The following is a 27,645-nucleotide window of genomic DNA, read 5'->3' as shown; positions in this document are numbered from 1 at the left end:
TGGACAGTTCCCTCGCCCTCTCTCTCTCTGCGTCTGTATCACTGGTATGCAATGGCTGCAAAGATGATGCGCGAGAAGGATGGACAGTTCCCCTCCGCCCTCTCTCTCTCTCTGCGTCTGTATCACTGGTATGCACTGGCTGCAAAGATGATGCGCGAGAAGGATGGACAGTTCCCCTCCGCCCTCTCTCTCTCTGCGTCTGTATCACTGGTATGCACTGGCTGCAAAGATGATGCGCGAGAAGGATGGACAGTTCCCCTCCGCCCTCTCTCTCTCTGCGTCTGTATCACTGGTATGCACTGGCTGCAAAGATGATGCGCGAGAAGGATGGACAGTTCCCCTCCGCCTCTCTCTCTCTCTGCGTCTGTATCACTGGTATGCACTGGCTGCAAAGATGATGCGCGAGAAGGATGGACAGTTCCCCTCCGCCCTCTCTCTCTCTGCGTCTGTATCACTGGTATGCACTGGCTGCAAAGATGATGCGCGAGAAGGATGGACAGTTCCCTCCGCCCTCTCTCTCTCTGCGTCTGTATCACTGGTATGCACTGGCTGCAAAGATGATGCGCGAGAAGGATGGACAGTTCCCCTCCTCCCTCTCTCTCTCTCTGCGTCTATATCACTGGTATGCATTGGCTGCAAAGATGATGCGCGAGGATGGAAAGTTCCCCTCCACCCTCTCTCTCCCTCTCTCTCTGCGTCTGTATCACTGGTCTGTATTGGCTGCAAAGATGATGGGCGAGAAGGATGGACATTTGAGAGAGCACAGCAGATCGAGCGCGGCTACGCGGGAACTTGGACGCAACGTGAAAACGGCTACGAACACGCGGCACACGTCTTTCCCTTCCCTCTCATTAACCACCACCACTACTGCAGGAGCCATGGAACGTTCGTGACATGCACGTCGACCAACTGCTGGACAACTCTCCGCGCCGACGCAGTGCACTAAATACTGCAATGCTGCGCGCACCGATGCACTCATAGAAAAAAATTAATGTGGATTTGCCCAGCTAATCCAAGATATACCAAGCGAAAGCGAGGTTGAGGTCTCCACTGACCCACGGAGCCGGTTGTGCGCCTTTCCTTTCCTGAAAATGAACGGTCTTTGCAAAGTTGTCAACGCCAATGAACTCTATGAACGCCGTCGGATCACTTGTTTTGTTTGGTTTTTGAGGAAAGGAAATGGCAAAGTAACTGTCTCACATATCTCGGTGGTCACCCGAACCGCGCCGTAAAGGAAGGGAAAGAGAAAACTGAAAATCGGAAGTTGGATTTTGAGGAAAGGCGGGGCGCTGCGCAGCGGCAGAACACCTGTGGCTCGGTGCTACTAGTGGCGCATGCGCACTAGTGACTAGGGAGCATGAAAGAGAGAGAGAGAAACTGCGCCGTGCTTGACGTCACCCGTGCTCCGACATACGCCGGCTCGCGCGAAGCGCGGTGTTGACTAGCGTAGTGAAGCTTTTCGCTTCAAAATTCATCGCAGAAGAATTCACCCCGACCCACTGCGTACGAGGTGCAAGTAAATAAACACGGTCGCATATTAGCGCAAGGAGCAGCGCTCACTCTAGTCGGCGGCCGTCCGCGTGAGGAGGTCAAGCCGCAGAACAATGCAGTGGCCGCAAGAGCAGGAGGTCATTCGTTACGAAAACAATGCCCAGGGAGTAATCAAAGAAGGGGAAGGGCGTCCGCGGCTAGCTGGATATGAGAGCGACGTGGACGAATGGAAACTGCCACTGGGGTATACGGGGGGGGGGGGGGGGGGGGCACTTACCCAATTCGAAAGTTGTTTACTAAAGTGCTCGCTAATGACGAAGAAAAAAGAAACCTCGTGCCTTCTCAAGACCACCACCAAAACACAGCCGGCGCTGCGCACGTGGAATCTGAAGGCACCAGCGTTTGGTGCGAGAAATCGGCGCAAATGCTCAAATCACGCGTCCAGCAAAACCGTGACCAGCGCGGGCGGGACGCCACGGACGCACACAGTCGATGAGAAGACCGCGCACAGCCACAGCGACGCAAATGCGGCGAATAAAGCCCGGAAACGAAATTACACCTGCCACCGGCCTAACGGAACGACCTCAGTGATCGCTTCGTCGCGTGTACGGCTATTTGCGTGTTTGTTAGAGCGATGGGACACGCAGCAAGCACAAGTGTCATCGCTGATTGTACAGTCTGCGTCACCCTTGTGTACAGAGCGCTCGACAGCGGCCACCACTCAATGCAAAACGGAAATTTCAATGCAGCCCATGCTTTCCGGGAAAAGTGCTCGCGTTGCCCTTGGTTTCAGGACTATGTGGCTCTAATTCAGCGCAAGCGCTGCTTCTCAAAGCTGTACAAGTGTCGATTCTTATGCAGGCAGGAGCATTGCTGCTCGAGCGCTCTACACAAGGGTGACGCAGACTGTACGCGTCTTCCGAGTTGTACAGTACTCGCCAGCGGGCCTGTCGAAAGCGCTCGAACGCCGCCCTGTCACACAAGGGAAGGGAATTTTTTTAGCAGGTACATGCTTCCAGAGACAATGCTTGCGCTGGAGCGAGGCCGCATAGACACAATTTGCCCTGGCGATTGCACTGCATCAGCAACAGATGAGCTGAGCCAAGATTTGCTTGTTTGTTCCGCGGCACACCGTCCCAGCGCTCTAGACAGGCGTGCTGACGACTGCGCAATAAGCGGCACCACACCGTGGCCGTCCGGGGCGTTAACGGATCTGGCACGGTGCGCCCCTGGCCCTTCGATGAGTGCACGGGCTTGGCGGCATGCGTCCCGAGAATGCTTCCCCGCGCGCCTGCAAAGCAACAAGCAGCGGCGGCACGCGACCGCTGCGAGCCGTCGGCGGCTCATACGGGGCCCCTACGGAATCAATCGAGGGAGAGGTTTTCTGCGAGAATCCCCACCGGCTGATTCTGGCCATGATCGGCACGACCGCCTCTCGCACGGAGAACCCGCCCGTCCAGTGGGCCACACGATTCTCAAGTTCTTATTTCCGCAATGGAACAACGCGGGATAAGACCCCCGAAAGGCGGCAGACGCGACAACTCCGTCAGATCGATGCAGGCAGCAACGCAGCCGGAGGGAGTGCCACGCTACAACGCCATTAGAAGAGCGCGCACAATCGACACAGCACGCCCAGCTCGCTTGCCGCTTCAAGGCGACTGCGGCTGGTACAAGGAATGAGCTTGGGAATACTAACGGTCCGTAGTGGGTACGTTTAAACGTACTTGCCAAAGTACGTCTTCGGTGCACGAATAGCTCCCCCCCTCCGAAAGGTGCACGGCAGCGAACTGCCCAGCCGTTCACCGCACAAGTCCAGGCGGGGCAGGCACGGCATTCGACCCCCCTCCGGCGCTTCTTCCTGCCCGATATTCAAAGGGCCTCCTCGCAGGAAGAGAGCGGCTGCCGAAAAAGAGGCGCGCCACACAGCGGGCCCCGCTTTGTGGGTCAAGCGTGGCCGGCAGAGCGCGCAGCGGGACAAAGACAGCGCCGGCCTCGTCCGCCCCCCAACCGGGGGGAACAAGCCACGCGGCGCGCGCGCGCAAGGAGTGGACCCCCCCCCCCCCCCCCCCCCCCCCCGCACAGCTCCTCGGATGGGCAGAAAATAAAGGGGCGGGGGGCACCCGCTCCGTGTTTGCTGCCGGAATAAACTGCGTTCTGTGATCGCTGCGCGCGACCAGCCCGACACGACGGAACTGTCTAAGCCAAATTACGGCAGTAACAACGGGCGGACCAGATGAGAGCTCGCGCTCGAAACCGCTCGGCGGTGAGTTGCGCACGCGAAGGCTCTTGAGCGCCACTCCGGGCGCCCACTTGGAAACGCCACCGCACGACCGGTGCAAACCACGAACGGCGCAGCCCGTGAAGGGGTTGCTGGGATACGAAACACCCCGAGAAGCGAACCATGTGGTGCCTTTGAGAGGGATGGTACGGGGCGAGCCCAGGGTATTGGCTTCAAAGCCATGCAGTGCATCGCTACCCAACATCCCGGCAGTTTTTAGAGAGTTAATTGTTAGCCCGCTAAACTCAATCGCTACGCATGCAACATACCGCGCAGCGACGCTCTCGTGAAATAAAGAAAAAAAAAAGTCTTACGCCTATCCCAGAATTTGAACCCAGTGCTACACGTGGCTTCCACTATTTACCCGCCTGCGGCGACGGGGCAACACGCACTGCGCAGCATGAACACAGTTCGAATTATGTAGTTTGACCCAACGGGATTCCGCTCCACAGAACGCCACAATTTTTCTGACCCGGTGTCCATTGCACGAAACGCGAGCGCCAAGCTATCGAGTCGCTGGTAGACATACCAAATGTTGCGTCGCTTAAGAGCGACTAAACCGCTGGCTCGTTCGCGCCTAAATTTTGCATGCAGGTGGCCTTTGGCGGCGAGCTTTGTTTAGTACCTCGTTTTGGCGGGTAATTTACTTGCGCCAAATAAATTCATGTACGGCGTAGCACCCGGCTGGTCTCCAAGCACCAATAGTGCTGATTCTATGGGAAAGTCTGCTGTTTCGCCTTGCCGATCCCAACGATACGTCACCACCAATATGCGGAGTGTTCCAGCGGACACTATACAAAACACCGGAAACCTTTCCAGGAATAACCTTTTAGCCATGGCGGACGTCGTTACTATATAAAAACCGTCCTATAATTAGGTAGCTGATCAACTAAAACTCGCCGAATAACGTTTAATTAGCACAGTATGGTGGCCATAGTGTCAACGACGAGTTCGAAGCCATGTGCAAGGCAATACCATATCAGCTATTGAAACCAAGAAAAAGTCACTCTCCACAGCTCCGCAGAGCGAAGAAATCCGGCGCCTTATTTTTTTCTCCGCCCAAAACCGAAACTCAGGGCATGAGGCGCGCAGGAACTGATGACGGGTTGTAGTGCTTAATGCCCATTGTTTTGCTTCGCAGCTTGGCACAAGGAAAAGGATCGCCAACTGCGTGGTCGTTATTTTCAAAAGCGACGGTTCAAAATAAAGTGCATGCCATGGTACAACGGAGCAGGCCGTTCAAATAAGGCGCCGCAGCCATCGCAACGCATCAGCTGACACTGCGTTTTGTTCGTTTCAAAAACTGATATGGCATCGTCATAACCATAAGCTCTCCCCACTGGCAGTAACCACAAGGCTATGTTAATTAAATACATAATTAGCAAACTATTTAATCGGCTGATTGTTGATGACAATTTAAAAGCAAACTACGTCCACCGCGGCTGACAGTTTGCCCCCAGGAAGATCTTCCTCCTATTGAGAATTCCCTATTTTTAAGAAGTTTTAAAAAACGTACACTGGAACGTAGCACTGGAAATGGGGTCTGCGAATGTGGTACCCATACACTTACCACCGAAACTTCCACTGAAAGCAACGGTGGTGACGTCAGTCACTAGGGAATTAAGTCACTTTGTGGAGGCTAACCCACGGCCACACCTCGATCGCGAGCGGGCCTGATCAAGGCGACATGTGGCAACGACTGCTACAAAAAACCATGCCAGACTCCAAATCTCGCAAATGGGGAAGGGGGGCAACCCCTGATTTAGCCGACAGAGGCATGTATGCCTACTTTTTGGAACACTGAAGCATTTTGTATAATCTGGTATGTAGGTGAGAACAACTTGCGGTTCCCCGCGGCGTGCAAGTAAACCGCAGCGCCCAAGGTACCCAAGGCCCGGTAGGCACGGCGAGAAAGCGCAGAGGAAAAACGCTCATTGCCGTTGGCCTCTGCGGCTCTCGCACGTGATATGCTCCGCGGCAAGGAAGCATCCTGCGTATGTTTCCGCTTTCAGGAAACGATGCGCAGCGATCGCCAATGGAAGTCGCGCGGTCTTGGCCCACACGGGCTTCAATTATTTAGGTGCCGAATTTGCATGCAACGTGTGTCCACGTGCTGCCTCGAAGCCCGCAGTCGCGCGATGCGGCAACGCCGTCGAGTGGAGCGCGCCCCTCGACGGCCGCCTCGCAGCACAGCGCGGCAGAAGCGGGCGAGCCCCGTCAGCGGACTCCAATGCGCGCGGTGACATCAGCCACAAGCAGCGGGGGCAGCATTACGCCATCTGGCCCCAAACCGAAAATAACGGTAGCCGCGCGACGGCCCGACGGCCGAATTGGGTCGAACCTGTCGTGCATCGCCCAGAACATCCGCGCAAGCGTGCCCGTCCGGACGGGAAGCGATGAGCGCTGCGAGGCGGCGCTCTCTCGGCCACCCCCACAGACCGCGATCGCGTCGACAGGTGCCCTGGCACAGACCGGCATGGACGACATGCGGTGGCCAACCCCGATGGACTTATCATCGCCGTGTGAGCAATGCTCAAGACCTGCCATATGGTCTGGGCATTCTGTGCCGGACGCAAGATGCGCGACTCGGGGTTGCAGAACACAAAGCCTCGTGAAATATGAGCGAGGCCGCGGTACACACTTGGCCAAATGGTAAGCCTACCATAATGAATGATAACAGTGCGACCAGGAACAACGCGGTGAGTAGGTCAAGAAAAAGTGATGTTCTGTATGCTTTTATGGACTTTACCACACAAGAATCCACAACTTGGCCCTTTGAAAACACGTTTCTAAACAATGGCAGAAGACAGCAGAATGTACGCAATTCGGGTTATCTCATTTGCCTGCAAAAATGATCAACCATTCTTGACAACAGATTATTTTATAGCCAGGGGTTGGACTTTTTGGTTTTTATTTTCAGAAAATTCAGCTGACTTTTTTCACTTTTTTAGTTCAGAACCCAAGTTTTGGTTTTTTTCGGAGAATATTATTTTCGACAAATGAAATACTGACTTTTCTTCGGTGATGTAAAGCAGCAATGCTGCGTCGTCAAAAGTTAATTGAAGTCTATCTCAGTGTTTTTTTTCATGATGAACAATTTACTTATCAGTAATTTGTGTGCAAATGACAGTACTTGGAGCTGAGCTTGTAAAGAAATTGCCATCATCATTAAAAGAGTGACTCAGTTTAAACGAGATCGCCGACTGGCAAAAACACAAGCTGATGTTTATGTCTACGAGGTAGGTTGACATGTTATTGTTCGGTTGTTGTGCTAGGTTGAGCGCGAGAGCAGGGCATCACGTGGTCTGCGTGTTCATGGCAGCGATGGAACTGCCGCCCAATTGTCGTGGTAGCCAGAACATATCGGGTAGCCAGTGTCCTGCATGCAGTTTATTAACCTACTTCACTGCCTAACTGCTCTAAGCAGGCGATGATAGTGAACTAACAATGCTTAGATAGCAGGTGGCAAGGAAGTGGTGCTTCCCAGTCATCTGAGGCGTGTAAGCTAGAGGACAGGTATGGCGAACTGGGCTTGTTGGTGAAGGTTCATACTTAAAACAGCGCGAAAGATGGGACAAAAGAAGGAGACAAAACAAGCCCTGACTGACAACTGGCAGATTTTATTCCAAGAAGCACAAGAAGATATATAGGTTCAAAAGGTTGAACAAAAACACAGTTGTAAGCAGGAACTGGTGCACAACGCAGCATGACAAGGAAAAGGTACGTGCCCAGCCGGACTGCTAAAAGGGCCTCAAGAGAACAACTGGAAACTGCAAAAGTCAGCGCTTGTTTTGTTTCCTTCTTTCATCCCGTCTTTCACGCTGTTTAAGTATGAAGCTAGAGGAACACTTCAAATCTTACAACTCCACTGCTTATCCAACAAGATCACTGTCGCATCATGCCCCTGGCTTCCTAATTACTTAATTTCAGCTTTGGCTGAGTGTAACTTGCATTCAGCTGACAGTTATCTATGCCTTACATGCCAATAATATTCGGTTAAAACAGAATTTCAAAAAATGAATTTGGTGTACTTTTATCGGTTTTTTTAGGTTTCAACCGAAATGTCCAACCCCTATTTATAGCTTACTGCCACAAAGTTTTGTTATGTGAGTGTTAGTTTTGTTTTTGTGCCATATTGTTAAACTATGATGCACAATCTTCACCACCACCATTCCAACCCCTGTATACTGATTTTAAACACTGATGTTCTGTCCCTTTAATGGAACATTAAAGCGGATGTCTACTATGGGTATAATAACAGAAAAAGAGGAGCACTCGAGTGCTCCTCTTTTTCTGTTCTTATGTTCCCTCCTTGCCAGACGGGATTACGTCAAACACTCGGCTACGCTACCATGAGTATGTATTGCAAGATAAGCTGCATGCGGCACAATTAGGGGTTCTGGCCAGGTTCTTTAACTTTTATGCACTTGCAAAACGCAGAAGTACAGAAAATCCCTGCCTAATCCACCAGTGGTGATCTTCTCGTGCAATTTAACATGCTGAATGAACGTCATTTTCTGACATCACAGTTTGCAGCTCACTAGGCCAGCATGACGAAGCCAGCCAAGCACATGACTTAATTCTATCCCAACAAACACCACCAAAAACCCAGTCAGTCTTCATGATAATGTGTAGCTTACATCTAAATCACAGTAAGGCCCTATCGAAGGCACTTATTTCACAAATGAAATGCATTAAATGTATACAAACACCTTTTGAGCATGCTCAAGGAAACTTTACATCTACAGTACGTGCAAGCAATCTGATAATGCCAGAATTCATTTCCATGGCCCTTTTCACTGCTGTTATAAAATAAACAAGCTCAATGCTAAATTACTCATCCTTGCATTGTGTGGCCACAAAACAATTAAGGACAGAATAACAATAAATTGACATAAGAACACACCCTGCCAAACTGAAAAGACAGCCCCCTACAACTGAACGAAAATATAAAACACGGCCTCATGGTATCAAAAGAGAGAGCTTGTCCATTAGCACACTTGCTGCAAGGCTGGCCATATCAAGTACCATAACAACAATTAACAAAAATATGTTTTCATAACCTACTGTAAAAAAAAACTGAGTTTAATTAGGGAACATAAGTTGGCAATTAAGGTGCAATGGTTCCAAGGTTAGCACTTAACTGGGCTATTTGGTTTCACATTGTTTCACTAGCTTTGAACTTATTTTATAACAGGAGTAAAAAGGGCCACAGAAATGAATTCCGGCATCACCAAATTGCTTGCAGGTACTGCAGAAGAAGTTTTCTTAACACTTGTGACCATGCTCACAGGTGTTCGTAGACATTTACTGCTTTGGTTTTATGGAGTTTAACGTCCCAAAGTGACTCAGGCTATGACAGCATAGTGGAGGGCTCCAGATAATTTCGACCACCTGGAGTTCTTTAACGTGCACTAATATCGCACAGTACACGGGTCTCTAGCATTTTGCCTCCATCGAACCCACATCTTTCAAGTAAGCAGCCGAGCACCATAAACTCTGAGCCACTGCGGCAGCTCATTTACTGCACTTCATTTATGAAATCACTACAGCCTTAATTGTGATTTAGGTGTAATCTATGCAGTTCCTGCAGCACACCTGTGCAGCTTCCTTTTTTTCTGTCAGTCCATGTCAAGCTGTGCTACAAGAGATACAAATATAGAGCTACCTTTGAGCACTTAGGAGCAGCTACACAGGCATTCTGGAGCAGTTTAGGGCAGCTGTGCTCCACTTCTAGAAGTGGCTCACCCATCAAGCAGCCAATTTAAAAACAAAGAAAACAATTGGCTAACACCTTACCGCCACAAGAAAATTCCTTGTCATGGGTAGCTTGGAAGTGTCACTACCAAAGCACTTCGACTGTTTTTAGCTAGTGAAGGTTGTTAATGGTTGCAATTCTGAGGCTTGCTGAATAATACACTATGCATTTGTTCTTGCTAAAAACCATGTTGCGAGACATTTCAATGTGGCAGGGATAATAATACACGGAAGAACTCAAAGAGCAGAGGGTATTTCTGAGCTCAAGCCCATTGCCTATAAACACTGGAGTTGCTATATGGGGAACCTTCAATGGTCTGGCAATGTAGACGAATACCACTCACCAAAGTGATGCTGCTTGTTCACCCTCCGCAATATAGGGCACACGGGCAGAAACATGCAGTAAACCTCAAAAATTGGAAATCAGTTTATTAAAATTTCAGTCCCTTCAAAACCCCAGTCCAATCAAAAAGTTTTGGTGGCGAGAAAAGTCACCGCGGTAATTTCACCACATAATCAGAGAAGCCGGCATGTCACTGATTGTATAATTCGTAGACATTTGTAGCGGCTTCCAGGACTACAGGAGCAGGTGAATGCTGTGCTAATTCAATGCCACCACTCCCCTATCATGAAGTCATTCAAAGACTTTCTATGGTCCCAAAATTTTGAATGCAAATTAAACAGAACAAGTTGAGCAGCCAGTACACCACTGACTAGCTAATGTGTCGAGTTTGTTTGTGGCTTCCGAGATTACAGACACAGGCAAATACTATGCCAGTTATCTGCCGCTGTTCATCTTCAAACTCAGACTCTTGGAGACCCTGAAACTTACCATACAAGTTTTACCTGAGAATTTGAGTATGAGCGCAATCACCGTGTGGTAAATGCTATAGTGCAAAACATGGACAAAGGTAGACTTAAAGGTGTTTTTAACTATGAAGCTAAGAAGTCCGTGTCCAAAAGCACAGTACTTTGAGCATCATTTCCCACACTGAATTCTTCAAAGCTCCAAGCTCTTCCGAGCTTTCAGTACTAGCCAATATGCATGCTGTTTGATACTGGGAGAGGTAGAGAGCACAAAAAAAGAAACTCCTCAAACAAGCACTCACCAATGAGATTGTCCAACAGATATGCCAGAAGCTTGGCAGTCCCATTAGGTTCACTGTACATGCAGAGCAGTTCTGGGGACAATGGGTTCCCTTTGAGTCCTGCAGCAAAACAGAACAAACTAATATAGTACACAATCACAGAGGAATACATTTTAAAAATTTTCACCAATAAACTTGCTGAGGTTTTCTCCAAACTTTTATACGTACATCTCAATGCAAGGAAAACTAATCTGCAAACAAAAAAAAATGTTGCATTCAGCGATGGCCTCTCAACACAGCAATGTTTGTGCAGTGTAGCATGAAACAGGGCTTGTCTAAAGGGTCATACGCTGCTTGAAAAATGCACAGCTTCTTGAGAGGGTCTCAGTTCACCCATAGCTGGTAACTAGAAAACGTACAAAAGGGAAGTAGCAGAGAGTTTCATCTTGTTACTCTGTTTTCAAGGCCAAAAAAGGATATGCACTACCAAAGGTAACAAACGAAAAACTAACAAGACAACTGAAATGCAAATAGCAAAATAACAAGAACTTAGCTCAGAATAATTACCTGCATGACTAAACTAATCATCACTTCAAAAGGATGACAAGTGAACTTTGACAGTGCCAATAAACCATGTCTGTATTCTTTCAGTTATTATTTTTGCTTGTGTGGTTGCATCTTAATAGTCCTGTTTGCCTCTCATTTGTCCCTGACTGCATACAAACAATGTTTCACTAGCAGCGAATTTACTTCACAGGTCAGGCAATACTCAGCTTATGGAAGCCACTAAGCTAGGCAAAGCTGCGCAGCTTTCCTTTGTGGCCAAACGGCTGCACTTAAAGGAGCATAGACACCTAATTTTGGTGGCATGCTTTCTTCTCTACAATGATGTGGAAGGCACTACTACGCATGAATCACCATGTGATATTTGCCTAAGACCGCTAAATAATTTATAATCGATTTTTTTCTGTCTTGCTGTTTCGGTTTCAACAGCCGCACGATCGTTGTGATGTCAAAAAATGCTTTTGTGTCATGGGAGGCATCAAAAAACGTCCATATAATCGCTGCTTCATTATTTTAATTTACTGCAGTGCTGGAGCCACCCTTTCTCAAGAGCCGGAATGACAACGAATGTGGAAGCAGCGATAATATGGACGTTTTTCATGTCTCACGTGACCTGTAAGTACACGCTGACGTCTCAGTCCTCATTCGGCTCTTGAAAACAAAACCGAAACAGAACGAGAAAGAAATGCGATTATAAATTATTTAGCAGTCGTAGGAGGAAGCCAGGTGGTAATCCACGTATAACAATGCCTTACGCATCATTACAAACAAGAAAAAAAACGCACCCAAAATTTAGGTGTCTATACTCCTTTAAGTGCATGCTAATGGTAGATACTCTCTCATTTGTAACCTGCTCATACATTGACCTTAGGACAAAAAATTGATTGTAAATGTATGTACAAACAAACATGCACTCACAGCCCCTTCATGCTAACCCTCTTTCCATACCTTTCTCCACTGGCTCTCATCTCAGGTACTACTCATTGTATTCTAAGAAAAAGTCAAGAGCTTTGCTGGCAAAATGAGTGTCTCCAAGTGCACTATATCAGCTGCTTAGTACAATACATGGATTATTACTACCATTCTACAAATGCTTGTTTTCCACTTTACTGGAGTGGGTTGTGTACAATATTATGCCACTATTCCGTCATGTCTGGTAAAACCAATATGATCAAAATAAACAACTGTGCTATGAAATGTGTTTAATATGAAACCATAGATGTGTGCATGACTGTTTTTCAACTTTTTGCCTTACCAAATGGCATTCAATCAAAGAAATTACCAATGAAAAAAAAAAACAATTTAAACGGCAACAGAAAGCGTCCTCCCCTGATCATGATTATGCACATCTTGGAAATTTGTTTTCCTTTTAATGTTCCCTCTCTCTTGTACATATCATTTCTGAATATTTTAAAATTTGCCACAGGCCTCATATTAGCACTACTTAATTTGCACTACTGGAGAGGGCTGCGTGCCCCAGCTCTCTCCATCCTGGAAAGTGCTAAACTATCCACAGAACGGTTCCAGCTCGTGTGGGTGCCAGCACATACCTCCCATCCAGGGAACACGGCAGCTCATGAATATGCCCGAGGATTCGTTGACCGGGCACAGAGCGACTAGTGCCCCTGGCTCAAGAGGGAGCGCCTAGTAACCTACCATGAAATCACCATTATTGAAAGGATAGACTCAAATACCCACCCCCGCACAAATCCCTCACTAAAGCAGAGCAGGTGACCTGGTGGCAACTTCAAACGGGTACATTTCCAAATCCTTATAGCTACTCCCTAATGTATCCCGCAGAATACAATTCCCGCTGCACTCTCTGCAATCACTCTAAAGCAAACCTCAATCACATCCTATTCAAGTGCCCAGAGGACCAACCACCTCTGAGTTCCCAAATCTCAAACCAGAGTCAGTGGGAGACTACACTGCTCAGCCCTGACCTGGAGGTCGCAATGAAGCATGGACTTCAAGCCACCTAGTGCCGTTGAAAGGGCCCATGTGATGTCCAAACCTTATGCCTAACCCTTACCCCTTCCCTCTTTGTCATATGACAAGTGAAAGCTTGTTCTTCCTCCTCCTTATTCAGTCGGTTAAAAGTGCTTTATACTCGTGATCAGCCTTACTTTATTCACTTAACACAATGAAACCTTAGTCCTAGTAAAGGAGACAAGTACGTTGAGAAGTACCTGTCATTGACACTTTGGCATTTTGGTATCAATTTCCAACTTATGACCTAAACTGCTCTTAAGTTTTGCAACTATGTGCATGTTGTTTACAATAATAACAACTCAGAAATGGTGATAAATAAATAATAAAAACATTTCTAAAGCAGAGCACAAGCTTTCACCTTCCAGTCAGTCTGACACAAAAGCAAGATCCTGTGCTACACATCTCACCACAGCCATGAAATGCACATGAGACTGTAAACGCTTCATGGCACATGATAAAATTATGAAGGCTGTGCACACCAACTCAATATCATAATATCTCAAGAGCCACGGTTCAGATGGGAATATCAGAAGCTTGTTTTTTCATGCAACCTTTGTTCAGAGAATCATGAAAACTATTAATGTAAAATAAGTCTGTATAAATAAATACCCTCCTAGTATCCCTCCCTGTCAATCAATGACAACAAAACGCAATTTGCAACATAGAGTTTGACAAGTCAAACTAATGTTAATAGCACACTAAATGCCCAGACTTGCCTTCGAATTGCTGATAATTGTTCCACATTCAGTTGATAAATTTAGTTGATAAACACCACACACAGAACTGGCTTTAAAAGTGCCAGTCATTTCAACACTTTCAGTCAATACATTCTCTAATTCTTTCTACAAGGCACAAAAGGCCATTTATGATCCATAAACAGTGAGTTGAGTTTCAATACATAATGCAATCAGCTGAGCGAGAAACTAAAGGAAACAAAAGAATATTCAGCAGTCGATTTTGATAGTGCACATAAACTTAGAGAAAAACCCAATGCATGCAAACAACAGAGTAAAAAGTTATGAATGTGCCTTAATGGTGAGCTCAAGTATGTTAGGGCTGTCCCATTGAAACAGACTTTACGTAACAGTGCCATGGTTCTTTCTAGATCCATCGTCTCTTTGCAGTTTTCCGCGCTTGTGGTGTCTTTTCTTTCTATGACCGCCGTCTCTTTGCACTGTTTTCAGCACTTGTTGTGGCTGTTCTTTCTATGACTGCTGTCTCTTTGTGCTGTTTCCAGCAATTGTGGTGTCTGTTCTTTCTATAACCATTTCTTTGTGCTGTTTTCAGCATTTGTGGTGTCTGTTCTTTCTATGAATGCCGTCTCTGCGTTGTTTTGAGCATTTGCGGTGTCTGTTCTTTCTATGACCGCCGTCTCTTTGTGCTGTTTTCAACATTTGTGGTGTCTGTTCTTTCTGTGAATGCCGTCTCTTTGCGTTATTTTGAGCATTTGCGGTGTCTGTTCTTTCTATGACCGCCGTCTCTTTGCGCTGTTTTCAGCACTTGTGGTGTCTGTTCTTTCTAGGTCCGTCATCTCTTGGTGCTTTTTTTTCCAACATGCTGTATCAACTAGCTCAAATGTCTGTATTATTTCAGTTCAAAAAACTTAGTGCTGATAGTAGTGCTGTATTCCAAGAATCAGACTGATATTGTTGGAAAGTGTAGTGCACTGCTTTTCTGCATGAAAGCAAAGTTAACTCAATAGGTTGGGCCACGGATGCGTCCAGACAGACCCAGAGCAGTTTTACAATTTTTGATGGCAGAAGGCGGGAATGGTGCCAACATATACCACCGTGTGGAAAGATGTGTATAGAAATGCCATACAGTGCTGTGTTTCAATAGAGCAGCGAGTCTTATCATGGACGCACCAGCATATAGGACATGCAGTGACAAGGTCAAGCCTATGTGGTAACTACATATCAATTGCTGTAATGGGCACCCCTACAAGGCAGAATTGCCAAATGACTATCTGCAAGATAGGGGACAGGCTGGCCCAGAGCAAAAGAACTGCTCACACTAATTTCTATCAACATTTCAGATACAGAATGGTTTCCATGCTACTGATCCAAAAGCATCTCAGTGAAAAGAAGATCATAAGGAGATGTCTGCATACAGCATCAACTGCAGTACCACAGAGAGGGACCCGGATTTTTTTTTTTTTTTTTTTTTCAAATAGTGGCCAGCAATGAAACCCAGCAACACCACTTTGAGCCGGCCACAAAAACAACCACGAAGTGGTGATGTTTTGCCTCTCCTTGTCTGATAAAAGTAGCTTGTTCTTCCACACAAGCTGGAAGTGATGCCGATGTGCATCTCTGACAAGAACAGACCTTAGCCATTGGAATAATCAGAGGTGGGAAGTGTATTTAGTGAACCACATAGAGTAAATGTGCGATAATTTAAACATGGATAATTTGCACTTTCGGTTAATTCAAACAAATGTTAAAATATTTGGCTGGCCGCTATATTTCCAATAAATTTTAATCATGCTGCGGTTTTGCTTAATTGTAGCTTTTTGTATAGCTCCAAGGCTCCGGTTAGTGGCGCCATGTCAGCTGAAGATTCATCAGTTGTACCTGCAAGCAATCCTTCAGCTATCCCTCTTCAAGCCTGAACTGACAACTTGCAAAACTTCAAATGCCCTCAACAATTAAACAACCAAAATCCCTCATTGCCCAGATGGCAATCACATTCTTCTTCAAAAAGGGAGTGGGGGGGATTCCCTTTATCTGCATGAGAGGGAAGTTGTTGAAAGGACACAATAGAGCAGGGGTGTTTATGCCAGGAGTGGGCCAAGACAGGTTCTCGTCATGGGAATGCATCATTGTAACCGTTCAACAACTTCCCTTCACACTATCTCTAAAGCTGGTAGTGACCATCTGAGCTTCAGGCTCTGCAGTTTAGGTGAGTCCCCCTCATCCTTTCGAAAATGAATACAATGGAGGGCGACTGACTCATCTCTCCTTGGTCTAACTCCTTCAGTCAGCAGAGCAGGGAGTGAAAACGCGGTCTGTGAATGAGGATTTTTGGTTGGAAAACATCCTCCTGTATGTCAGCTTTCCTGCAGGTTTGCATGTTGTCCAATGTGTGGCACACTGCTGCATGCACAAGCTCTACCAAGCTGCGTGCACAAGCTCATGGCAGGCATGATGACCCGGGAGCCCCCCTCACCATGCAGTTTTGTTTTCCCGAGATTTGCTACCAGTCTTGCCATTGGGCAGAAGAAAAGTAGATAAAAACAAAAGTGAAAAGTAGCAAAAAGTAGCCAATCCTCTTATTTCAGTGCAAAATTTGTGACCATAATTATATAATACAATAAAAAACCTAATCACTAAGACTTCCACCAATCTGTTTACACTACATGGTGTACAGCAATATTTGTCTACACAGCAACAAATACAGTCCTTAGCTCACAGTGACCCTTGTTTGCATTCTCTTTGCTCTTAGACACAACAAACTTTCACAATTCCTTTTGCGCAGAAAAAATTATTAGCAATTCTGGGACGCATTTCGACATTACAATAGTTTTATTTTACAACTGTCAATAATGACTGTTACAAGAGAGACTGTTCCAAGAGGCATTAAAAAATTCAGACAGATTGACAAGGAACAAAATAAGTACATTTACAGTAATTTCAGCGTAAGCGACCTACACCTAGGCTCGAGAACTAATCTGCAATGGAGGTCACATTTTTGCTTCTGGCCTTTTTGCATATGTTAGTGGAAATCATTTCTCACATTCCTGCTTTCCCATGGCGAATGCTATACTGAGAGTACAGAGTGAGCAAGTGAAGTGCTTTGAACAATGGATCGTTTCGTTCCTTTGAAATCATAATCATGATAGTGCTCATTGCTTGTGGGAACGTGTCCTCTATTTTAATCGAAGCTGTGTTCTACTCCAAAGGCACTACACCAGTAATCGCACTTGATGAAAATGTGTGCCTATTTTGTTGACTCAATCAGCTTGTACTGCACCGCATATTGAGCCTTAGGTTGTGAGCAGTCTGTAGTCGGGTAGACAGGATCATAGAATACACTTTGTAATATCAACCAATTTTGAACTTCTGCGCTGGCTTCTGTCAGATGCCAACATCACCGGCAATTATGACAGCCAAAATGATTGCAGTTTTTCAGGCTATATTAATTTCAAATGTCAAAATTTATGCAAAACTTCTGAGCATTTTTTTTAAGCACAGCAGCCTTAGCCGTGTGCCTCCCTTTTTCGTTAACATTGATTCCACTCTCTTCGCAAATTGAGATGATAGATCAGGTCAGGCATCAAAGTTAAGCGGCAGAATGCTTTCCCTATGCCATTTCCAGTTTATAAAATATTGTAGGCAAGAGCCTAAAGCAACAAATGCATATTCCAGTTGAGATTTTGCGAATAAATTACATGGAAACAACTTAATGAGACATGAGCATACAATTTATTTTGAAAGAATCAAAGCTTCCTTAAAACAAACGTGCAAATCTTATTTATCCAATGGTAGGGGCTCTTTATTGGCAACTAAAGCATTGCTTATCACCTAATAATCACACATTAGACACCTCTAAGCCATAACCATATGGCCTGCAGAAGTCTGCACACCATCCCAGGGTTTGCCCCTGCCCAGTATCCAATCTTAAGCCTTGTACAATCATGGTCGTTCTCATGATCCAATCACAACTCTTGCAAGCAGCTTTTTTTCAGCCAGGGCAAAAACGAAACATACAAGCTGTATGTAGGGTCACTCGTATGATTTTGATGGTTTTTCCAGTGACTAGGACGGCCTAGCCGCGAACGCTGCTTGCGTTTAGGAGTTCTAGAAAGCCATATTCTTCGCGGGACGACGAAAACAACGTGCTTCGTCAGGGGTATGGAAAGACACACTGAGGCCCGGAAATAAAAATTGGTTTCGAGGAAAGGGCGGAGTAACTGATTTCTTGGTGGACACCAAACCGCGCCATGTGGGAATGGCTGAAGGAGAGAGTGAAAGAAGAACAGAAAGCGGCACCGTAGTGGAGAGCTCCGGAAGAGCTTCGAGCACCTGGGAATCAGCAGACAACGCACAGAACATGGGTGCATTTTGCGTTTCGCCTCCATCGAAACGCGGCCGCCAAGGACTGATGTGCGAGTCCCAGATGTTCGCTCTAAAAGAACCTATGAGGTCCACAAAGAGTACAGATTATTTCCTAAAGTTTCTGCTATGCAGCGCGCAGTACTGGAGAAGAACGGCGGAGTGCTAACCCTTACTTAGCAAAGAAATGGAAATTACAACAAAATACACATAAAAAAAGTGCGTGCCAGGGCATGGGAAGTGCTTTACGTAGACCTTTGTCACTGCTGTTGTGTTTGTTTGCAAAACCATCCATGCAATCCGGCAATGCTCACAGCCTAATGCATATTCAGCTACAACTTGCATGTCGCCAAGGTGCGACAACTTAGCTCCGAGGCATGCACTTTTCACTATGCTTTTCATGCGTGTCTTCATGTACCAATGAAATGCCGCCAACCGTAGAAGCAGACGAGTTCAACCTCTCAGCCTCCTCTCCTTTCAACCCCGCGCCCGCTGGCGCACTCGCACTACGCGGAGTACCCGGGGTCAGACCCGGCCGCGGCGGCCGCGTTTCGATGGAGACGAAACCCAAGAAGCGCCCCAAGAAGCGCCCGTGTACTATGCGATGTTGGAGCACACGTAATCGCAGGTTATCAAAATTATTCCACTATGGCGCCTCTCTTTCATTCCCGCCTTCCTCCCTTCCCTCACAGCGCGGTTGAGGTGTCCACCGAGAAGCGAGACAGTTACTGAGCCTTTCGTTTCCTCAAAAACCAATTTTCAAACTTAATTTTCTACGCCGAGCTAGTGCTATGGAGCGGCTTTACGCCTCAGAGCAGTGGGTGTGAAATAAGTGCAGAAAGCCTCGCACACACTGAACTTTGAAGAAAACAAAATATCAAAGTTCAGAACAAATTAAAAAAAATCTTTGCGATTTTGATTTCAGTGCAAAACTTTAAACTGCATTAACGAGTTCATCAAATAATTTTAATGGGTAATCAAAATGACCACTCTGCAGACTGTTCAACACTGTTCTAGTATCGCATGTGGCAAAGTTTCGTTCGTTTTCGCCTCTTGGCATGCTTTGTGAAACTTAGGCAAAGGAGTGCCCAAGTGCGGCATCAATAGTAGCTGTGAATACGACAAAGACTGTAACTGATCTGTAGCAGGTTCACTGGTGGAAAATGAATGCTAATTGAGATTGAGTGCACACTGTTGCCCATAATCGCCCCGCCATCGCTGTCTGTGGATTGTGCCGAACTGTGAGATATTTGAATAGTTTTTTCCAAACAAACTCAATTAAAAATGGTACTTCAATTTTTGGCTCGTCTTACCCAGTACAGTCGAACCTTAACAAAATGGAACAGTTTATGATGAAGGAATGAAGATTCCCCTTGGAAGCTGGGTCAACACGGGCTATAACGAAGTAATCGCCGGGCTCCTTCAACTTCGTTATAACAAGGTTCGACTGTACGACCGCATATTAAGGCGAGAGCTGTACTTGAGGGCTCCCTGAACCGTTGATGGAAGCCAAATTAGTAACAGTGGGTGGAATTTTAGCTATTGCTGTGGCATATTAAAATTTTCTTAAATTTAAATTAAAATGCAAATTGAAATATAACATTTGAATTCTTAAATATTAAATTTAAATCACAGTTTATATTTAATTGAAATTAAGGTGTAAATTAGAATTTATATTTCAATTATATATACATTTAGTTTACATTTGTATGTAAAAGTTAGGAATTTAAAATTACAAGTAGAAAAATTTCAACTGCCTTAACCAGTCGAATGAATTTTAACGTTTCAGTAACAAAAACTTTTTTTGGAGAGGGTTCCTTTTCGAGAAATACAATGAAAGGAACTGGTGCATCTCTCCTAGTGCTAACTGCGGGCAGAGCAAGGAGTGCAAACGAGTCTGAGCATGAGTTTTTAACATCAGTTTTATAAGCGAGCAAATGTTAAAGCCACTGCGAGCTCCTACATGCTACAGTTGCACCTTTTCCTTAAAAATTGGACTGTTTCGGAGACAACTTGACAGACCTCCTCTCTAGTAACTCTTAGTAGAGGGGAGCATCCTTTGCTGCTGTCAGCATGGCTGATGTCTGAAGCAGGATTGGTTGCATGTGATTGCTTCTACACACGCTGTCCCCTCTTCTATAGGACACTCAAGGTCTGTGGGCACAACATAGTGTAGAGTGCACTCTTCAACACAGCTAGGGCATTATCAGCCACAACTTTTAAATGGCAACTCAAGTTCGGTTGAACAGCGCTCGCGCTAGTGCCATAAGAGCCTCCTGTTCACTTTACTTTGGGAACAATGTCTTGATGAGCGTATGAAGTATCGCAATCCGTGCTTGGTCCCAACATTGAAGAAATGCTTCCTTCTACTGAGTTGTTATTGTAGACCTCTTAAACCTGCATGCAAAATTCGTTTGCTTTAATTGTTCACTGTAATTCAAGTTAATGTGTCAACATCAGTACAGCTTCAGTTCAAATTCAGCTCCTAGTGGAGTTTCGTTATTGAGAGGTGCCAGAGTTTAACCTTGAATACTCATTGAGAACCTGAAAGCCAAGAACAGGATGCCACAGCAAGCATTTATCAGCTACTGTGGAATATGTAAACTCGGCATAAAAAGATCCTTGCACAAGAAGCCAAAGATGCTGGGACAATCCTTTTGTAAAAGGTACTGGCATGTACTCTTTAGGAGTAGACACCACTCTCCTTGGATTATGGGAGACATTACTGTCTTATACAAGCAGCAGGAACAGCTGTTCTGGCATGCCCAAGAACTCTATTGCCGGCACACCTTCTTGCTGCCAAAGAGCACCAGTGCACCTTGAAGAAACGAATTCGAGAAGCTCATCGAGCGTTTGTGGAAGGCAGTGCTGCTTCAGCAGCAAAGAAACCCAAGCTTTTCTGGACATACGTCAACTTTCAATGGAAATAATCTCAGTGCCCCTCCTTTCGCATTAATGGTGAGACAGTATGCTCTCCTGGTCGCATCTCTGAAGCATTTAATAGCCATTTTTCTTCAATTTGTACTGACCATCCCATACCTGGGCCTGATCAGCCATCGTTTCCTGCAGAGCCCTTCCCAAGACAAGTGCCTACGCTGTCCTCTCTCGCCATAACTACCGACGTTATAGAAGCTTGTTCCCACATCCGACCACTCCAGAGCCCTGGCCCTGATGGCATTCATTCCCTGCTCCCTCAACGTACAGCCTCTTATATGGCACCTATACTATGCCGCAAGTTTCGGCACATTACCGACTCGGCAGTGGTTCCTTCTGCCGGGAAGGTAGCTCGCATCACACCAGTCTACAAAGGACATGGGGCTCGTCCTGACCTCTTGTCCTCTTACCGCCAAGCTGCGGCTACATCTATCATGTGCCAGCACCTTTGAAAGGATCCTGTGCACCAAAATATGTACCCACCTAAAAGATAACAGCCTTTCGTCCCCTGCCCAACATAAATTTCGCCGGCAGCGCAGCTGTGAAACTGCTCTTGGTGTACTGGTCCACACATTCAGTGCTCACCTTGACAACTAGATGCCTTGCGAACTTGTTCAATTAGATTTTTCGCATGCTTTTGATCACCTCCCTCACCATGGACTCTTTTCCAGCACTACAGCCAAAGGTCTCTCTATAAATGTTCTCTCTTGGCTGGATTCAACTGTCAGTGGCAGCACTCAGCACTTCGTATTACGAGGAGCCACTTCCACGTCTAGCGCCATTCTGTCCGGTGTACCTTAAGGAAGTGTTCTTAGCCCTATTCTTTTCTCAATCTTCACCAACAGTATCACTGGCAATCTGAAATGGCTCTCAATTGTTTACGCTGAGACATTCCATTGCTGCAGCCAGTTCACAGCTTAGCTGATTATTCGGCTCTTCAAATCGACCTAATTGATTCTGCTTTCGTTGTTAGCAACTGAGATGAAATGAGCGCTTCAGCAGAACTAGATGGAAACACCTGTAGCTCCTGGGCACAGCACCACCAGCTGCCCATAAACATTAGCAAGCCTTCTACACTGACCTTCTCAACCATGCGCCACCCTCGCCACATGCCACCAATGTTGACCCTGGGAAGCCAGCCCCTTCCTTGCATTACCACCACGACAGTCCTTGGCATTGAGCTGGATGCACGCTTGTCCTTTTCATCTCATGTACACCACACACTTGCCCAATCCAGGCGCATGCTGGGCAGCTTACGGCAGACATGCCTCCAGCGCATTCTGGAGCCTTTACACTGCCCTTGTATTTCCCATCCTTGAGTACTGCTGTGCAGTATCGCTACCCAACTCTGCTTCACATTGTATCAGCCTTGCCAGTGTCAAACGTCGTGCTGCATATACATTCCATCAATGCAGTACTCCACATAAAAAATGCACAGATCTCATCTGTGACCTTTCTCTTGCGCAGTAGCTACAAGTGCGCGCCATTGCTCGGCCACTTTATAAACAGAGGGTGTGAGGCGCTCGTTCTTTAGATGAACGATGGGAGAAGAAGCGGAAAGTCCATGTGTATACTGCGACCAACATCAATGGTGACTGTGCGAAGGCACGTCGACGGATCCAGAAGTTGTGGCATGGTATAAGGCGAGTCGACAGCGAGCCCAAGAAGGCAGGAATGCCAAGCGTTGTCGAGAACCTGTTTCCCCTTCCATTTCGACGCTGCCCATCTTCACCATCGTGCATCAGGACAGCACCGGCTGTGCGAGGAGGAGTCTCCCTCATGGGGGGAGCGAAAACAGCGACGGGAGCGCCACCTCGGAGGTTACGCGAAATTCCGCGAAATCAGATAGGGTCTCTGCGGGATCCAGCCAGCATCACGAGCGGTTGCAGCCGCATGGAGATCCATCGTGCCTTGCCACTGGACTTCTGGTTCCAGCCAGCGAAGCGAGCACAGCAAACGCGCGCTCTCGTCACCTTCCCCAGCAAATGCTCGGGGATGGCTTTGCCCCAAGAATGCGGCGCGCACGGGAAAACCCGGCCGCCATTGTCGGCGCATACAAATGTGCGCCGCCGATACCTCCGAAGTAGCGCCCCCAGCTGCCCCAGTCGGTAAGTCGGAAGTCCTTCTTATGTAGCCTTCTATTTCCGAGGAATGCCTCGTTGATGTTTTGTAGCTAGCCGGCCCGCTCTGTGTATTAATTGCAAGTGTAATAAATAGCATATGAGTGTTAACGCTGTGTCGTCCTTCTCCCTTTGTTCCCTTGAGCATGAACCCATCCGTGGTTAGCGAGCGAGAACGCTGCATCCACGGTGTGGGAGTGTGGGGGGCGGAAGGCTGACCTCCCATATTTCCTCAATGGCCCGGCTAGCTCAGTCGGTAGAGCATGAGACTCTTAATCTCAGGGTCGTGGGTTCGTGCCCCACGTTGGGCACCATTAGCAATTTTTTTGCCGCCTGACTGCACCAGGCCAGCGAACGCCGATTGAAAGGCCACAGCCCAACTGCAGAACCGCTTCTGGCACACACTGTACTTCACAAATCTTCCTGGCTCCTCTGTGCCATCTTTCTGTGGTGACGTTTGCCTGCCATCATTGCCAGGTCCTTCCTCCCTCATGCTTCTGATGTTCCATATATTGTGAAGGCTGCAAAACGGCTATATAAGTCATAACTTCCTCTCGCTCCTCATATCCCACATGTTACCATCCTGTACATCTTGGATCCCAGGTAAGGGTCAGTAAGCCTTCGTGGTATGGGCAGTATTGCCTTTTGCTACTCATGCATGCCTGGGCCATCCACAAGGAATACTAAATAAAATTATTATTATTATTATTATTATTACTATTATTATTAAAAGAAAGGAGCCTACCTAGAAAGCTTTTTTGAGTGAGCAGTGAAGCATTGTTTCGTTACCCCCAGCTGCTCGAAATGTCCAGGAAACTGCAATTGTTGCACAGCTCCCGTTCGTAGGGGCATCCAGAAAATTTGTAGAAATGTGCTCCCGGGGAGTTTTTGGGGAGTTTTTGCGACTGTTTGAACACCCCACAACAAAGCAGCTGTTTTCTGACATCGTTCAGACCTTGCATGCAGCAGAGCTCTGAATGATCATGATTATCATTTCATTCAGAACACGCTCAACTACATTTGAATGCATGGAGAATGAGCAATGGCAGCCCCGAAACAGCTTCACGTTGTGAATGATGGGCAGTGCGATCATCATAATGCTCTGGGCTAAAAGCTCAGTTTTTCTTGAAAGCGATCTTTTTGTTGTTAAAATGTCGTAGTCTATCAATAAGTGCCAACTTCAATTTGTCCTCAGTGTCCCTTCAATAAGGTCTTTTTCACAAAATGTTTGGAGGTGCCTACCACAAGACAGTCCTGGCACCACTTGATGATCGCACTGAGGCTAGTCCAAATAACATTCTTGGTCCAGAATGAAGATTATATTTTAAATTTTGAAGTAATGTACAGTCTGCAAATAATCTGATATTGCTGCATGTATATCGCTGCATGTATGTCACTGCATCTATATCACTATAACACAAAATGGGAACAAAACAGGACTGAAGGTGCCTTCCTAGAATATCTCGGAGGACAATGCAAGACTCACAGGGCAGGCCCAGAGTGTGGCTTTGCGTGACGTCAGTGACGACGACTTTCTTGGCAAGTGAGCCGCACGTGCACTGTGCTGAGGGTGCAGCGTGACAGTGCAAGTATTGATTCCATTGACACACCTCAGGTATTAATGACTTCCAATTTACCAACGAAATGCCACCGCGAGAAAGGCCTCATCAGGGAGATTTTTGGACAAGCACAACACATCACGCTTCAATATTAGTATGAAGATTAAGGCAGATTTATAAATGAAAGGCAAAGCGATTGTTACAAGCAAGAGGGATGGGGGAAAGGGGCAAAAGCACAGCAAAGTGACAATGAGTGTGCGAGTGCAGCTAGAACACTTGTGCTACAAGCTATTGAAAGCCTTCAGTAGAATTTTTTATGCTGTTTATCATGTTAACATACATGTGCAAGCAGCATATCTTGTTAAGCAACATAACTGCAAGTTTGACCACGACTGAACATTGCTGAGTGCTCAAACTAGATTTTTAATGCAAACAGGAACTATCTGTTTTATCTGCATTAAGTCTGGTGAGGTGCTCCGACCATACGTGAGTCCGCTGATATGCAACGGCCTCAGTGTGAATGAAGTTTCTATGCCATAGCCACAAGCATTTTTGCTGCTGTTAGCTACTTGTAGTATTTTTCCCAGTTGGAGGCATTTAACTAAAAAAAGAAACTGAAATCTGGTAAACCTATTGTGCTCTGTTCCACTTCATAGCTGCCTCTGCGTATTACAGAAACATTGATTGGCACAGTAACCAAACTCAGCAGCATTTGCAGATCAATTTCGGGAAACCGAACTCCTCCCTGAGAAATATGCTTTCTTTGTAGCATTCCCACATGAAATCTGAGCAAACGTGCTCTCGGAGTCTGGGACCGGTTCTGGCATCAAAAGAGAATAAACCTATTTTTTGCTAAGTACATTGTCACTGGGAAAAGAGTGGTAATTAAGGCACTCCCATTTGTCATCTGTGAACGAATCGCGCATCCAACAACATGATACCAGTCAACACAATCAATTGAGCGAACACAAACTGCGAGCGGAGTCTGACCCCATGAAACCTGTTCTCCGCCAGGCTAGGCGGTCCGTTGTCTGCTCCATGTCAGACTGTGCCAAGCCTGACGACATCATGCGCGGGGCTGGCCATAAAACGACTGTCTGACAGTGGGAATTGGGAGGGCAGAGGCTTCCTTTAAAATTCTTTTGACGGAAAACTAAATTGTTCTCAAGTGCGTCGTTTGGCACACACATTCTTGACTTCTAGAAGAACTTACAGGGAGTTGCACTTAAGGCGCACTTTCCCTCAGCGCTCGTATCACATGGTGAGGCTTGCATAACAGCCATAATCGCCACAGGACCTAGAGTGACTGTTTCTGCCAATCTGCCGGCCTGCCAAAGCAATAGCCAATTGATGGAAATGAAAGTGCCCGGGAAGTATGAAAAACAGTCAGTGCAGCTACTGTGCACATGTCCCACTTGCTCCAAGTGTAGCAAACGGACAACGGTGAACCCATGTACCATATTTTTGCATGCTGAATACTAGCGAATTATCAAACAAAACACTAAGCGTGTTTTAGTCTTTCATTAATAGGCTTCATTGGTGTTAAGTGCAGGTGTACAGTACGACGCAGCCCATTTAGGTGTCCATCAGTCAACTGCCTCATAACACTTCTTGAAGCAATTTTCAATTCTAACGCAAGTTATCAAACGTCAAGAAGACTGAGGTACGCATATGTACCACATTTGAAAACTTTTTATGAAGTAATTGGTAAAAATGTGTACCCCTTTCTTCTACAAAACCAGCAGTAAAAGTGACATCATTCAATTTCTAGAGTCATTCTGAGTGCAATTTTACCATATGTATGCCTGTGAGACATAATGTACAAAGGGTTAAGAAGTGTCATACTATAAACGGCTGACCTGTTGCTGTCAGTGTCAGCCAAGCTAAACTATGGTTCACATGCTTCAGCCAGTTTATACAGGAGTTGAAAACTACTATTGGTGTGCATTCACCAGTACCTACAGCATCCTGCTTTGAATCCTGCTTCCAAGTCAATTCCTCATGTGCCTACTCCTGTGGCTTGTGAGCAATGGCTGCTTTCAGTTGCGGTGTGTATGAAGACCACTGGCACAGATATCCGCACACTTGTCTAGAGCGGTCCTACTGCATTGCCTGCAGCGTTTCAACGACACCTCATTGGCATCTGGGTTCGAGGTAGCTTGTCTCTGAGCATGCACTGTTGTGAAATGTGAGACTCGAATCGTGCGACGGTGGATATTGTGCAAACAGTGACGACCCGGAGATGCATTTTTTAACAAAAAAGGAAAACTGTATCAACTTTACGGTACAGATACACAAAGAGTGGTCAGGCAGAACACACGACAGAAACGTCTCTCTTCCTTGCTGTTGAAAAGGCCACTGTCTTGCCGAGAGTCCGAGGGGGCCCGGCCGCTTCCAGCTGCACATCGGCCGTTTCGCTGCCCAACTCGCCTCCCGGGCGCCGCCGTCGAAACCCGATCCCGGGCCAGCCACCAGCGCTCCAAAAACTGGGAGTGTCCCTGCACTGCTCCGGTCCCCTATGGCACCCCGTCGCGCACACGAGCGTAGGAAACACACACACACAAAACTCAAAGGAGTGCACACGGGCGACGAGAAACAGACACAAGTAAACGATGCCATTCGTGGAAGACGCACTCCCCCCCCCCTCCAAAAAAAGAATACACAACCTCCCAGCCCCAGCAGTGGCAGCACCACACACACAACTCGAGAGGATAGAGAAGCTGTACCGGCCTTCGCAATATAGGTCCGTTGGGCTGCTTCACAACACACGCTTGGACTTGGTTATCTCTTCCGTGTATCGCTTCCACG

At 46.7% G+C, this 27,645-nt stretch overlaps 1 protein-coding gene and 1 non-coding gene across 4 annotated transcripts in view; one reads left to right on the top strand and one right to left on the bottom strand.

Annotated features, from left to right (window-relative positions):
* The window catches only part of twin (CCR4-NOT transcription complex subunit 6-like twin), a 137,511-nt gene that overhangs the window by 90,440 nt on the left and 19,426 nt on the right, over positions 1-27,645 (bottom strand). For all 3 annotated transcript variants that reach the window (XM_077649558.1, XM_077649559.1, XM_077649557.1), the window contains one exon: positions 10,636-10,734. In XM_077649558.1, the coding sequence (XP_077505684.1) occupies positions 10,636-10,734 (99 nt within the window). The remainder of the gene's footprint in view (positions 1-10,635; positions 10,735-27,645) is intronic.
* TRNAK-CUU (transfer RNA lysine (anticodon CUU)) lies at positions 23,517-23,589 on the top strand. The gene has a single exon. It is a non-coding gene; the product is annotated as a tRNA-Lys (tRNA).

The sequence above is a fragment of the Amblyomma americanum genome, chromosome 1 (assembly GCF_052857255.1).
Source record: "Amblyomma americanum isolate KBUSLIRL-KWMA chromosome 1, ASM5285725v1, whole genome shotgun sequence".
NCBI classification, from domain to species: Eukaryota; Metazoa; Arthropoda; class Arachnida; order Ixodida; family Ixodidae; genus Amblyomma; species Amblyomma americanum.
The sequence above is the reverse complement of the archived record's forward strand: the minus strand, read 5'-3'. Positions and strand labels throughout refer to the sequence as shown.